General features: G+C 36.8%; 1 protein-coding gene across 1 annotated transcript in view; it reads right to left on the reverse strand.

Annotated features, from left to right (window-relative positions):
* Positions 1–14,600, reverse strand: part of LOC107758879 (dystrophin-like) — a 111,255-nt gene that overhangs the window by 89,550 nt on the left and 7,105 nt on the right. Inside the window, exons 2-9 of the mRNA XM_016576710.1 lie at positions 7,011–7,072; positions 5,785–5,877; positions 4,737–4,814; positions 4,202–4,294; positions 2,498–2,670; positions 2,064–2,182; positions 985–1,163; positions 474–608 (exon numbers count right to left, since the gene is read on the reverse strand). Coding sequence (XP_016432196.1) covers positions 474–608; positions 985–1,163; positions 2,064–2,182; positions 2,498–2,670; positions 4,202–4,294; positions 4,737–4,814; positions 5,785–5,877; positions 7,011–7,072 — 932 coding nt within the window. The remainder of the gene's footprint in view (positions 1–473; positions 609–984; positions 1,164–2,063; positions 2,183–2,497; positions 2,671–4,201; positions 4,295–4,736; positions 4,815–5,784; positions 5,878–7,010; positions 7,073–14,600) is intronic.

The raw sequence follows: 14,600 nt of genomic DNA on the forward strand, positions 1-14,600 counted from the left end.
TTTTCCGTCGGTCTTAGTACACGATGTAACTACAGAAGAGTCAAGTTTTAAATAGGAAAAATATAGAAACTCTTTGGTCTTTTTTGAGCGAGATGCTAACGGTCTAATCAGATTCAATGATCTATGCTAAGCTACAGCTAAAAGTGCTACCGCCAGACCCAGAGTTAACTCAACTGTTTAACTCTAGGGGAGTTGGAAAATGAGCCTATTTTCAAAAATAGTGGAGTGTTCCTTTAAAATCCAAAAAGCTTACCCCAAGTCTCTGAAATATCCCTCAGGTCCTTTCCTCATTGCAAATCTATGGCATTTTGTCAATATTGTTGTCTGCCAGGCCAATACAATCAATTAGTTGGAACAAGCTTTAGCAAGTGAAGTGTGACACCACTGATATCAGTCGGAGGTTGTTGTACAGTAGAAACAAACTACAACTCCTGGCAATGATGTGGAAGAACCAGCAGTCAACAAAAACCAACCTGTGTTGTGAGGAACTTCCTCTGCTGTTCAGGTGTCTTGACGTAGGCAGCTTGAGTGAAGGCATAGCTTTTGAATCGAGGCTTATAGGAGGGAGATGGGCTGCGAACACGACTCTGGGCCACACTGACTGTGATCTAAAAGAAGTACAGAAGACAAGAAAGACTGTAAAAAGCAAAACAAAAGCCACAGAGATGGATGGAAATACTGAGGAGAGTAGAGTGATGAGCTGGATATGGCAGTGAGAAAGACGATGAGGACGTTGGAATGCAGATGGGCAAAATTAGATCACAAATTACAAAACATAATTCAATGTCAGCTGGCAAAGTGTGTTGAGAAGTTAGAGGTGCAATCGGCATCCTGAGAACGTCTGAAAACCTTTTTGAAACCAAAGAAGTCTCAGGCTTTCATATCAGACATATGTGGCGCCAGAGATAATGGGTCCATGCATTATGATTACTGCACACCGTTCAAAACTGTGCGTGTCTATGTGTGTGTGTGTGTTCCTCTGACCTGCTGGGAGTACCGCTGTTGGGTTTGAAAGAGGAAGTGCTCCTCCTTGGTTACTTTAGCTCGAGGGAGTGTCTCTACTTCTTGGATGGCCTCCATGCTCACGCCATGGGGCAGCACTTGGAACAGAGAGGTGACGTACATAATGATGGATTTCTTATCTGGATGAGCTATAGCAACATCTGCGAAGGAGAAAAGATATGCCCATGAGTTAAGCAATGACTTAATTGACTTAATTAAGCTAACTCCTAGAGGAGACATATGTGAGATTATTAGTCTTTTTCACAATAGACAAATGTGAGAAGCAGATGATCGCTGCAAACATTGCTTTGTAGAATGTTGTATGTGTACTACTAAGTTTTGGATTTGTATGATTTTTTTTTGATGTTTTGAAAGAAGTCTATTATGCTCACAAAGGCTGCATTTATTTAATCAAAAATACATAAATTATATATAAATAATACATAAATAACAAAAACAGCAATATTGTGAAATATTATTAGAATAAAAAAACTGTTTCATATTTTATTGTTTTAAAATGTAATTTATTTCTGTGATGGCAAAGCTGAATTTTCAGCACCATTACTCCAATATTCAGTGTCATATGAGCTTTCAGAAATCATTCTAATGTGCTGATTTGGTGCTCAAGAAACATTTCTTGAGCACCAAAAGAGTGGGTTTCAAAAGAGTCCAAAATAATTTTTTCTCCAAACTTTTGAATGTAGTGTAAATATAACTATCATTTAATTATATAAACTATGCATGTTCTCTATGCATTTATCCATTGGAAAGAAACATCATGCATATACTTTATATTAGATCTTATTAGAACGTTCCTTTCCTTGGTATCTGTCCATACAGAACAAGTCATAAGTGATACAAGCTCATCTATGAATTAATCCCTCTCTGGCATAAATTATATGATGAAATTCTGTTTTAGATGTTGATGTAACAAGACGTTTCCTTCCATCCAAAAAAAAAAAGAAAAGAAAAAAAAATTAAAGTAAAAAAGCCCTGTCTGTAATACTCAGAAAAACTTCAAAGGCTATCGTGAACAAGAAGAAGAAAAGAGGAGGTCATACCCTCAGGGTCCAACAGTCGGTCGATGCCTAAACTCTTCTCCGCAACGTTGAAGGCGTGATCCAGTCTTTCAATGGCATTATCCTGTTGCTCTACCACACTCCAGTTAAACAGTTCTGGCCTGGCAAAAAAAGACAAAGCAGATGATGTAATTAATATAGGATATTTAATAACTTAAATTATTTTTCTGTGCACATGCTTGAAATAGCTAAAAGCAGATCGAAACAGCTGGTTCATTACCCAAATGAACTACACAGAAAAATAGAAAAACAATAAGCCATAATCAGCTTCAAAAATTGCTTTAGGCCAAGCCAGTATTCAACCATGCAGTTTATGACCACTGAATATAAAACATTAATTTTCAATTTCATTAGTCGTGAAACCAATGATTTCTGCGATTTTCAAAAAAGCACCCCAAAATAACAACCCCACACACCTGTGGCTGTGAATGAGAGCATTGAAGGCAAAACCATCGGCCCAGCTGCTGGAGAAGTTGACCACACTGACGTCTTTGTAGTTTTTAGTGGACTGCCTGACCCAGCTTAACAGAATCTTTTCACTGTTTGTCTGCTGTAGGTCTGCCATGACATCTTTCATCACATCCTTAACCTGTACGGTAAAGGAGAGGATATATACATATTTATCAGAACAGTGACAAACATAGCAACATGACCTCATAAAGGTAACATTTAGAGGCAGACTTTATGATTACAATTTTATTAACCGGATAAGATAACGCTTGTACCTTGGTAATACCATTCATATTAGATGAATGCGGCATATATCAGTCAGTACCATGGTACATATCATAGTACATATCTGTTCAATGGTAATATCCTGGTTGGATGTGTACCATGGTAATACCATGGAATTCTTTAAAATGCTTAAGAGTAAATATGAAGTACAAAAATGTGGAAATACACTACCGGTCCAATGTTTGGGGTCTGTAAGATTTTTGAAAGAAGCCTCACCAAGGTTGCATTTATTTGACCAGAAATACAATAAAAATAGTAACATTATTATAAGAAATATTACTACTATTTAAAATAACTGTTTTATATTTGAAATATATTTTAAAATGTATTTTATTCCTGTGATGACAAAGCTGAATTTTCAGCATCATTACTCCAGTCTTCAGTGTCACATGATCCTTCAGAAATCATTCTAATATGCTGATTTGGTGCTCAAGAAACATTTCTTATCATTAAGGTTGTTTAAAACAATTTTGAGACTTAATTTTTTTTTTTCAGGATTCTTTGGTAAATAGAAAGTTCAGAAGAACCGCATTTATTTTAAATAGAAATATATGCAACATTATAAATGGTCACTTTTGTTCAATGTAATGCATATTTGCTGAATAAAAATGTTAGGTAACACTTTATCTTAAGGACTAATTCTCGCTATTAATTAGTTGCTTATTAGCATGCATATTACTATCATATTGGCTGTTTATTACTACTTATAAAGCACATAGTAATGCCTTATTTGTATGACCGTATTTTAGATCCCTTAATCCACCCGTACCTAAACTTAACTAACTTACTATTAATAAGCAGCAAATCAGGAGTTTGTTCAGGGAAAACTCTTAGTTAATAGTGAATATGTGTTCCCTATTCTAAAGTGTTACCAAATGTTAATTTATTCATGGGTTACTTAATTAATTTTAAAACATTTTGAACAGTACTGTATAACAAATATCACCATGGTATTACCCTTTTTTTTTTTTTTTTTACATGTACCATTATAACACCAAGGTAATCTCTGAAATATTTAGAAGTATAATGTAAATTCCATGGTAGATGAATATGGTAATCAGTATTTTTTCAAACTAGTCTAAATGCCAAAACATTACTGAGCCTTAAATGCCCTTATTCCTGTAACCACCTCCAACATAAGATGAAGGAGGATGACATCATTTGCTCTGAACATAAACCACAGTAGGGCCACCTTATCAGATGAACAGAAAAAAACACAGAGGAAACGAGTTCCTGTACAGATATTCACATGTCAGTCCACTGCAAATGTGCTACATATAAAACCTTTGATAGAACAACATAATGGATGATAAAGATCCTTTAGTGCCCTTGAAGGCAAACCAGAAAGATTGAAGATCTGATTCCACTGTATTGAACTCTCATACCTGCCAGTGGAGAATGATGCTCCAGATGAGCCCCAGGGTCAGTTTATGATTCCCATCTACAATGTCAGCTCCTCCAATGTTCACCAGCTCAACCTAGAAATGGAGCGGATGGGAATGTAAGAACCTTCGTTGCTTATAATGCGACCAGGAATATGTATTAAGACAGTAAACAGGGTCAGTTTTGATTTTATGTTGACTTTAAACAAGATAAGGATTAGATACTTCAGCCACATCAGTTTTAGATATCAACAGTTTGATATTTGCAGGAAAATTATTTTCAACCAGACATTATAATTTGCAATCATTCTTGGCTCTTATTTAGTTCTTCAAACACGTATTCAAGCTGTCTAGTTGTTTCACTACATTTTATCAAGCAGAAAAGCTTTTATGTCTTTGAAATGGATAAGTGCCATTACCTTATTCAACTGTAAATTTTGCTTCTGCATAATTTTGTCTTGCATTTTTAAAAAAAAGCTCAACCGAAACTTCCAAAAGCTGTGAATAGTAAAACAGCCTGTTGAACCAATTAACTCACATTGTTCTTCTGAAGGATCTGCAGGGCCCTGTTAACATTGTTGAGGGAGTGCACTCGAGTGAAACCACGTTCTTTAACCTGCAAATGAAGAATATACTGTATCAGAACTCAACTCTGAGCATCCATTGCAAATTAATTCAGCCATTTATGCACTCAGCCTTGTCCAAACGCTTTGAAACCAGGAGTATTTTTTCCTTGATAAAAATAGAACAATGAAAAGCGTCTCAGAATATCAGCCCTCAGAGACAATTAAAGGGATAGTTCACCCAAATATTAAAATTCTGTCATCATTTACTCACCCTAATGAAGGGGTGGCCGTTATGACCAAAATTATAGTATATACCATTATTATGGTAGCAGTATATAAAATGTACATGTTCATAAATCGGTTGTTAATTTAACCCCAAAATGTTTTACACATTAAAATAACATGTAGTAATAATCTAGTCACTCATTTTAAATATTTAAAAAATTGTAAAGTTTTTTTTTTGTTCTTTCAAAAGAGAAAGACATAATCTTAAATCTTAAAATAATGCCTTAAAATAAGAATCTTAAACTTCAAATAATGATTCATAATGAATATAATTGGACGGGGTACATTTAAAGATGCAAAATAGTACAATTATTTAAAAAGCAGTTTGCTTTTAAAAGAGCCAACTTAGGAGAATCATAATTATGAATCTGACATCACTTTTTCTCCCATGAACATGCCAATGAGAATTACATTCGTGCAAATGTTAAACTTTCATTAATGACTTTCATTTCTGTTTTGTTTCTTACTCAAAACTATTGTTTGACTTCATTAGTTTTGAAATGTATTGCGTGAGATGCACTGACCAATTTTTGATATCTTTCTGATGATTTTTCAACCGTTATGAAGCTTGAAATCCTTATTCCACATTCATTGTAAATGTATGGAAAAGAGTACTATGATGACTATCCTCAAAACATATTTTGTATTCATGAGTAAATGATGGTGAGAAGTGTCCTTTTGGGGTGAATTATTCCTTTAAGAACTTATTTTGTTGAAATTTAAAGATGGACCCACTAGTTCATGGCCAACGAGACCCTCCAGGAGTTCAAGAAGACGTCGGCCATCACACAGATCAATGAAGAGGTCATCGATAGGGGGTCTTCTTGTCTGGAGAATAAACAGAACTTGTAGAACAAGAAAGCTGCGGGTCTTTATTTAGGCCTTTATTCACAGCACTAAACTGTCTATGAAGTGTGCCCAGTATTTTAAAGTGGAGTATTTGAGGGTGTACATAATCAAAAATAAATGAGAATGACAAGATGACACCTTTAGTTTTATTTTATTTTGTTTTTTATTTTATTTATATATTTATTTATTTTTGAGTAGAAAAAGTAGACATTCTCTAAGCTTTTTCCCTCACAGCTATGCTTTGCAGCAAACACTTCTCTCTCAGTTTGAAGGACAAAGAACCGAAGTCCTTCCTCTGTTAACATACTGTAAAAAGGACGCTAAAAGAGTTACAAAGAGAACGCAAAAACCTCTATTTTGAAATGCTTTACCTTGAAGCGTGGTACGTCAAACAAACAAATCTAAAGCAAACATTCAAGCATTCAAACTCTCAACCTGACATAGATGAAGGTTAGTGACGAGACTTTGTGCAAGGATGAATCTTAACTTTTAACCTCAAAATCAAGACTATGTGCAAGTGTGAATCTTAACTTTTAACCTTGATATCAAGCCTGTCTACATTACATCTCCTCATCCGCCCACCGTGTAGTAGGAGGATGAATAAAAACATTTCAGTTTATACACCTATAACATGCTATTCCAGGATGCAACAACAGAAATCCATGAAGATTTCTCTGGAAATCGCAATTTAAAGATTGTCTGAGTTGGTTAATCAAAACAGATTTTGCATAATTACGATTTTTTTTTTATCTGCCATTAAACAGATAGATCACCAAAAAATGAAAATTCTGTCATCATTTACTTAACCTCAAATTATTTAAGTTGAAGATATTTTGAAGAATCTTGGTAACCAAACATTTGGTGGTAGCCAATGACTTCTACAGTACAGAAAAAAAATACTATAAAGTCAATGGCTGTTTGGTTACACGCATTCTTCAAAAATCTTCTTTTGTGTTCAGCAGAAGAAAGAAGCTCATACAAGTTTGGAACAACGTGAGGATGAGTAAATAAATGATGACAAGATATTCAGCTTTTGAATGAACTATCCCATCAAAGGTGATTCAGTGTTACCTCAACACGATAAAAAAACAACAACGCTCAAGTATTATTACCTTAGCAAACTGTGAGTTTATCCATTTTGTGAAGGTTTTCTTTTGAACATCTTCTCTTTCATCTGAAAATGAGAGAGAACACAGAACACTGTCAGTACTGTCGAGTTCAAACAAAGAAACCTAATTTCAAACAAATCGTAGTCATTTAATACCTTAAGAAATGTAAAGCTTTACAGCTACATAATGGCATATATATTATAGGGATGTAACGGTATGAAAATTTCTTATCACGATTATAGTGACCAAAATTATCACGGTTATCAGTATTATCACGGTATTGTTTAAATGTGCTGGAGATGTTAAAAAGTTTTATATTTAAAAATCAACAAACAACAAATAAAATGAATTTTTGTTTGCATAATCACTAAAACAATAACATTACCAATGATGTTCGGATTTTAAATGACAACTTGACTGACAACAGATTGATAGCATGTTGAAATATCTCATGTAAATGTTCAAATAAAGCTTTGAAAAAGTTTAATAAAAAGGTAAACCTCACATTTCAGCCTTTAAATAAAGAAAAGATATGTCAAAATGATAATTGATTAATAAATGATTATATGTATTTTATCTGCTCCATAAATAATTCTAGAAAACTTATCTGAATTGTTTAAATGTGTAGAATCCACATTAGCTTGTTTTTCAACAACCGGTCAAAATTGACAGCAGGGCATGCAAATTCGGTCCGTTTTTTTATTTATCGCGAGTTGTTCAAATCGCGGTAATCTAATACGGTTTTAATGATAATTAAAAGATGAAACGGTAATACTAACCGTGGGGAATTTTATCATGATTTATCGTCAAACCGGTAATCGTTACATCCCTAAATTCATAGAGAGTATAAGTGATTAAAGTTGCTACTGGCAAATAAGAATAAAGTCTACTGTGATCAATAGGACGTATTCACTCTGTTGTGGCATTTGATATAAGGACGGTTAAATACAAAGAGACTATGAGCAAAAAAGCCCCAGGAAAACCTGAGAATGGTTTGAGGGCTCATACAGATTAATGGTCAGCTGGCATTCAAAAGAAGATTACTTCTGAGAGACCAAGGGTGTAGATCAGGCAAGCTTTACAAACATAATGACTGAGTAGGGTGAAAAATTGATCAGAAAGCTAAAGAACCTGATAGAAATTCCTCTATTATTCCCATTCATTTCTAAAACATTTAACACAGGGTTCGGCAATACTAAATTGCAAACAAGCAATTGTAAGATCAAGAACCCAGAACACACATACAAAAAATAAATGGCAACACTTTAGAATAGGGAACACTTATTCACTATTAACTATGACCTTTCCCTCAATAAATTCCTAATTTGCTGCTTATTAATAGTTAGTAAGGTAGTTTTTAAGTTTAGGTATTGGGTAGGATTAGGGATGTAGAATAAGGTCATGTAGAATAAAGGCCCGTTCACACCAAGCACGATAACTATAAAGATAACGATAAAGATATAGTTCTAAAAATCGTTCTCAATCAATAAGAATAGCATAGTTCACACCACAACTATAACGATAACGATACAGAGGAACGATATCGTTGTGATCACTTTCAAAACGTTTTTTTTTTCAGCTGATGAAAGATAAAACACTGACAGCCAATCAGAATCCATCCTGCTATAACGAGCTGGAGAATTTAAAGCGACAGACGCAATAATCAGACGATATCGTTCTCTGGTGTGGACGCTAATATCGTTATCTTTATAGTTATCTTTATAGTTATCGGTGTGAACGGGGCTTAAGGCATTAATAGGCCTATGTGCTTAGTTAGTACTAATAAATGGCTAATATTCTAGTAATATGCATGCTAATAAGCAACTAGTTAAGAAACCCTAAAATAAAGTGTTACCAAATAAATAAATAAAAAATAAATACTTTTGTCATATAAAAGTCCTCTTTGTGGTGTTGCCTCACTTAGAGCCGCCAAAAAAAGACTATAATGCCAGAAAGTCACTGTTGTATTTGTAAAGAGAGTGAAGGAAATGTCGGGAGTTGGGAACATTAAAAATCAATCAGTACAAAGAACATTTAGCTTTCATATCACATTAAAAGCTTGTGTTTTCCCCCACTCTAATATTCTCCAATTGCTTTGATTCAGATCTCTGTGCGCTACCCTCTCGGCTTGCTTGAGTTTGAGATTGATTACAAAAGCGTAATTCTTATCTAGGGGCCCTGATGATATTAAAGCGAGAGTTCAAGCCTATAATGAAAACTCTTGTCATCTTTTCTCTTCTTCGCATGGAGCACAAAAGGAGTTATCTAGCAAAGACGGTCCTTGGTCTCCATTCACTTTCACTGGAAACGAGCTGCTTGGACATTCTGCTTCCATGCAAGAAAACAACTCATAATGATTTGGCAGAAGTGTCATATTTGGGCAAACGATCTCTTTAAAACCTTTCAGAACAGCCATGGAATCGTTAAGAAAGAGTAAGTATTATTTTGATATTTCCTTGTGCACAAAAAGCACTGGGTGGTGAATCACAAGCTTTCCAGAGTCAGCGTGGATGACAGCATTTTCATGCATAATTGATTTTAAGCTTCCAGTTGTTTTTGCCACCATCGCAATAATCATCATGAAATGGGTAGTTTCAGTTCATTGTTCCCATTGGTCAGCCTACACTTCAGCTGACTGCATAATCACAGTAGCATGGCTCAGATTTGTTTCAAGCCTGACTGCACCATGTCATGCTTATAATCGCAATAACACACACTCACACGGTTTTGCTATGACAGAAGAGTAAACAGCAATGTTTCAGCACTGAAGAAGATTAAATCAGTTCCAAAGAACTAAAAATAGATTAAAAATAGACTATAAATATAATAAAACGCAAATAAATAATAATGATTAACAGTATGTTTTCACATTATTTGCATTTTCTTTTTACAAATTTGCTGAAATACAATATCATCAATCAGCTACTTCAAATAGATTTTTTTTCAACATTTAACATCCAAAATAATAATAAAACAAGTTTTTATGAAAGCTTGTTTCTGACAATTCAGACTTTTTTCTCACAATTCTGAGCATTTTTCTAAGAACTGCAAGATATAAACTCAGAATTGCAACTTGCAATTCTGAGAAAAAAGTCAGAATTGCATGCTATAAACTTGCAACTCTCAGAAAAGAAAATCAGAATTGTGAGATATAAACTCAGAATTTGGACAGAATTTTTTCACAGAATTCTGAGTTCACATCTCGCAATTCTATTTATTTATTTATTTATTTATTTATTTATTCCTCCATAAAAAAGGCAACTGCAACATTTTATCTCCCGATTCTGACTTTTGTCTCGCAATTGAGAGTTTATATCTCACAATTTCGACTTTTTTCTCTTTTCTTCTCAAAATGGCAAGTTTACACCTCACAATTCTTTTTTTCCTCAGAATTATGAGGGGGAATAAAAAAAAAAAATCCAAACTGGCAGATAAAAGCCACATTTTTTTTTAAACTTTTTTTTTTAATCCTCTGGCAGAAACAAGCTTCCATAGTTTTAGCTATCTCATGCAAATCACATTTACAGTTCTCGAAAGCAATGCCATTTATCATGTCCAAGGCTCATTTGAGTTCTTTACTGTGGAGAACGATGACTTGTAAAGGCAACTCAACAGTGCAAAAGGCACCAATTATGAACTATTGAATAAAAAAAAAAATCCAAACTGGCAGATAAAAGTCACATTTTTTTTTTAACTTTTTTTTTTAATCCTCTGGCAGAAACAAGCTTCCATAGTTTTAGCTATCTCATGCAGATCACATTTACAGTTCTCGAAAGCAATGCCATTTATCATGTCCAAGGCTCATTTGAGTTCTTTACTGTGGAGAACGATGACTTGTAAAGGCAACTCAACAGTGCAAAAGGCACCAATTATGAACTATTCTTATCGTGGATCAATAATTTCTGGAGCAAATCAGATATCTCTTAATGTTCCATAATGCCAAAAGTCATTCCTTTACTTGATTACCACAATCTGCTTCAATTAGACTGTCAACCCCCTTGACAAAATGTGCAGAATACAGCAGCTCTGCACAAAGGAAAAGCTGATTATGGTAAGTCTTTTGCTGCAGCGGGAACCTTCACATTATCTTACAGTATTACTGATATTGATCTACAAAGCTCTGAATTAGCTGCTTTTAAAAGCTCAGGATTTGACAGGGAAATTATATTCTTCAGGTTTAGAAAAACAACAGGGTAGACGACATCCCGCAGTGTCCCTTCACAAACTAAATATCGAATGCCTACATTTTAAGACATAATTTATTACCACATTAATATGTTGTAATATAAGAGAAAAAGAAAGCGGAGTCGGATGAGTCGGATGACTCATCCAGTATTAAACAAAAACTAACCTGCACCATAAAAAGTGAAAACGTGCTGTTGTTATCTTAATTCACCCCAAAATCTAAATTCTGTCACTATTTACTCACTCTCAAGGTATTCCAAATCTGTATGTCTTTCTTTTTTCCATGTAACACCAAAGCAAAATATCAGCGCTGCTTTCTTCCATACTTTGAAAGTGAATGGTGTCCAGGTGCTGTCAAAGCATCATAAAAGTGGTCCATACAACTTGTGTGCTATATTTCAAGTCTTCTTAAGCCATATACAATAACTTTGTGTGAGAAACAGCTGTGGCCACAATTTACTATCATTATATGGAAGAGAGCAGAAGGACATTCTGCTATAAATAACTCATTTTGTGTTCCAAAAAAGAAATGGGTTTCAGAAGACTTGAGGGCGAGTAAATGATGACAGAATTTTAAAGTTCACTTAGATGGCACCAAATTAAACGCATTAGGTTACCTGACATAACATCTTTCACAGAGTGCTCTCAATGCATTACAGATTCAAGCAAAAGAGTGTGAACAAAGATCTGTCAACAATGCTGAAGGTCGATGTTAAACACCTTGCATGACATCCTCCTGTCACAATATGCAATTGTAATCAACAGCCCATAATAGTTATTTTTGCCTGGTTGTGGCAACTATCATTTCAGAAACACCCTGATAATAATATTCTGAAATGAAAAGGAGTTTAGCCTTGCCTTACGCAGATGATAATAGCAAGCGTGTTTAAATAAATGGAACCCAAATGTTTTAAGCAATTGACCTATCAGTAAGCCCCGCCCTCCTTGGTTACTGTTGCTCCCTCGGACAAACAAACAGAGTTGCTCACTGTCTTACAATGACAGCTGTCAGTGTAAAAACCTTGTCCCACGATGTTTTAGCACAATTTGGACACAGAAAGGCCACCATTCAAGTGGGAATTAAATATTCCATGGAGGGATATATAAAATATTTTAAAATACGGTGGATAACTCGAAGTGAGGGTTCCCTATCGATACTTCACTCGTACTGTGTCTGTTTAAGACGCTTGGGGGGGAAAACTCCTTTTTCTCTGATGACTGAAGCCTTTCAATAACGCAGTGTAACTGCGGGGTCCTCTGGCTATATAAGCGGCACATCGCCATTAGATCCTCAGATTATCCCAGTATGTGGCGGAAATGCACCTTAAACTGGTTTGCCAACCGCCATTAAACACAAAAGAAGAAGAAGAAGAAGATCCTAAGATTATTCTCCTTCAGCGACGACTACTAGATCTTCGCTCTATGAGACTACGAAGCCTTCGCCGTGATCAAGCCAAGCAGCGGATCGAGAGACACCTTCCTGCTCGGCCATTCTCGCCGCTTCACGCCGCCTCATGCTGCAGCAGCGACGGTCTCCGGTTCCCTGCCGCTATCCGGCTATATAAAAGCAAATTTCAAAGAGCAAACCCCCGCCCCCTTGCCATCTGCACAACCCAGCACAGCCAACACGGGCATTGACGCCGAGCTTTTCCGCGTCTTGTCTAAAGCGGTGGAGGAGATGGGTTTGGAGTGGTCTCCGCCGGAGGAGCCCACCCGCAGCCGCCTGGATGAGTGGTTCTTGCTGGGGCACAGTCAGGCCCCCTGACAACGAGCTTCACCATTCTTTCCGGAGGTCCACGACCAGAACACCAGGTCTTGGCGTGCCCCCTATTCGGCCCGCCTTCGTGCCTCATCTTCGTCCGCCCTCACATCAGTCGACGGCGCCGAAGAAAAAGGTTACGACAGACTGCCTCCCCTGGATGAGTCAGTGGCCGCGCATCTCTGCCCACCCACGGCCATCGGCTGGAAGGCAAAGGCGGCTCACCCGTCCAAGCCGTGTAGGGCGACTTCGGCTCTCGCCGGGCGAGCCTACTCATCTGCTGGACAAGCCGCCTTGTGCTGACATTTTGAGAACATTTTAAGACCAGATGAACAAACGTTTTGTTAATGTTACTGGAAGAATGTTACTTTGAAAGAACCTTGCCACAAAGTTCTGAGAATGTTTACTGTTAGTTGGGTAACGGCTAGACCAGGGGTAGGTAAGTTCGGTCCTAGAGAGCCGCAGTCCTGCAGAGCTCAGCTCCAACCCTAATCAAACACACCCGAACAAGCTAATCAATGTCTTCAGGATTACTAAGGCTATAGGCAGGTGGGCCTTTTTTCAGGGTTGGAGCTGAACTCTGCAGGACTGCGGCTCTCTAGGACCGAACTTGCCTACCCCTGGGCTAGACGCTTAGCAATAGACACCCAATTGCGCCTCATATTCACACGCATTGTATAAACAGTCCTTTCAGTGTTTGAGAAGAAAAATGTCAAATGGTCACGGAAAACATGTGAAATGGGGTGAAAAAAAGAGACCGTTTCATTTTACAAGTCGAACAGTCCAATCAGGAAAAACATGGCCATGTATAATACAAGGATGCACAATGGTAGATCCTTTAAAGGGGGGGCTAATGCTATTTCATGCATTCTGAGTTATTTACACTGTTAAAGAGTTGGATTCTCATGCTAAACATGGCCAACGTTTCAAAAAAACGAGTTGGACGTTTGACAGAGTATTTCTGTGCCAAATTCACACCATGTCGTAATTACTGTGATTTCGAGATGACAACATGAATCGGGACTATCGCACTATCAATGCCTAAACATAGCGCCTAATGAATCTGAGGTGGTCAGGTGGTACAACTTGAAGCTCCCAGTTCACAAGTTGTAATTACGAGTTCTACGAGGACGTGAACGCTTTTTACAAGTTGGTATCTTGTAGTCACTGTAATTGCAATATGGCGTGAATGCACCTTAAGTTTCGGAAAGTTTTTTTCGAGTATGGCCCTTCATGACATCATGAAGGGCGGAATTCTTGTATGGGCACTTCTCCCGGAAGAGCGCGCGCACACAGCAAACAGAACAAGAGTAAGAGCACGTCCATCAATGTGCTTCATTCGGGTTATGGAAGTCGGCAGCATTGCACAGGACCTGCTCAAGAAGAATGTCAGTGTGTTTTTGGTTGTGAGGGAAAGAAAACCTTATTCAGCTTCCCAAAGAACCCAGCGTTACGTGAACAGTGGATGCAGTTTGTTTTTCCGGGGCAGCAGCAGAAATTCGCAAATGTGTTTGTTTGTTCCCGTCATTTCAGTGACGAATGTTTTATAAGCAAGGCCCAGTTTGATGCTGGATTCGCATTTCGTTTGATACTGAAAGATGGAGCGGTCCCAGTGATAAAAGATCCCGGTCATGATTCAGAACTGCAGA

This window comes from Sinocyclocheilus rhinocerous, unplaced genomic scaffold (assembly GCF_001515625.1).
Source record: "Sinocyclocheilus rhinocerous isolate Xijiao unplaced genomic scaffold, SAMN03320098_v1.1 scaffold1435, whole genome shotgun sequence".
NCBI lineage: Eukaryota > Metazoa > Chordata > Actinopteri > Cypriniformes > Cyprinidae > Sinocyclocheilus > Sinocyclocheilus rhinocerous.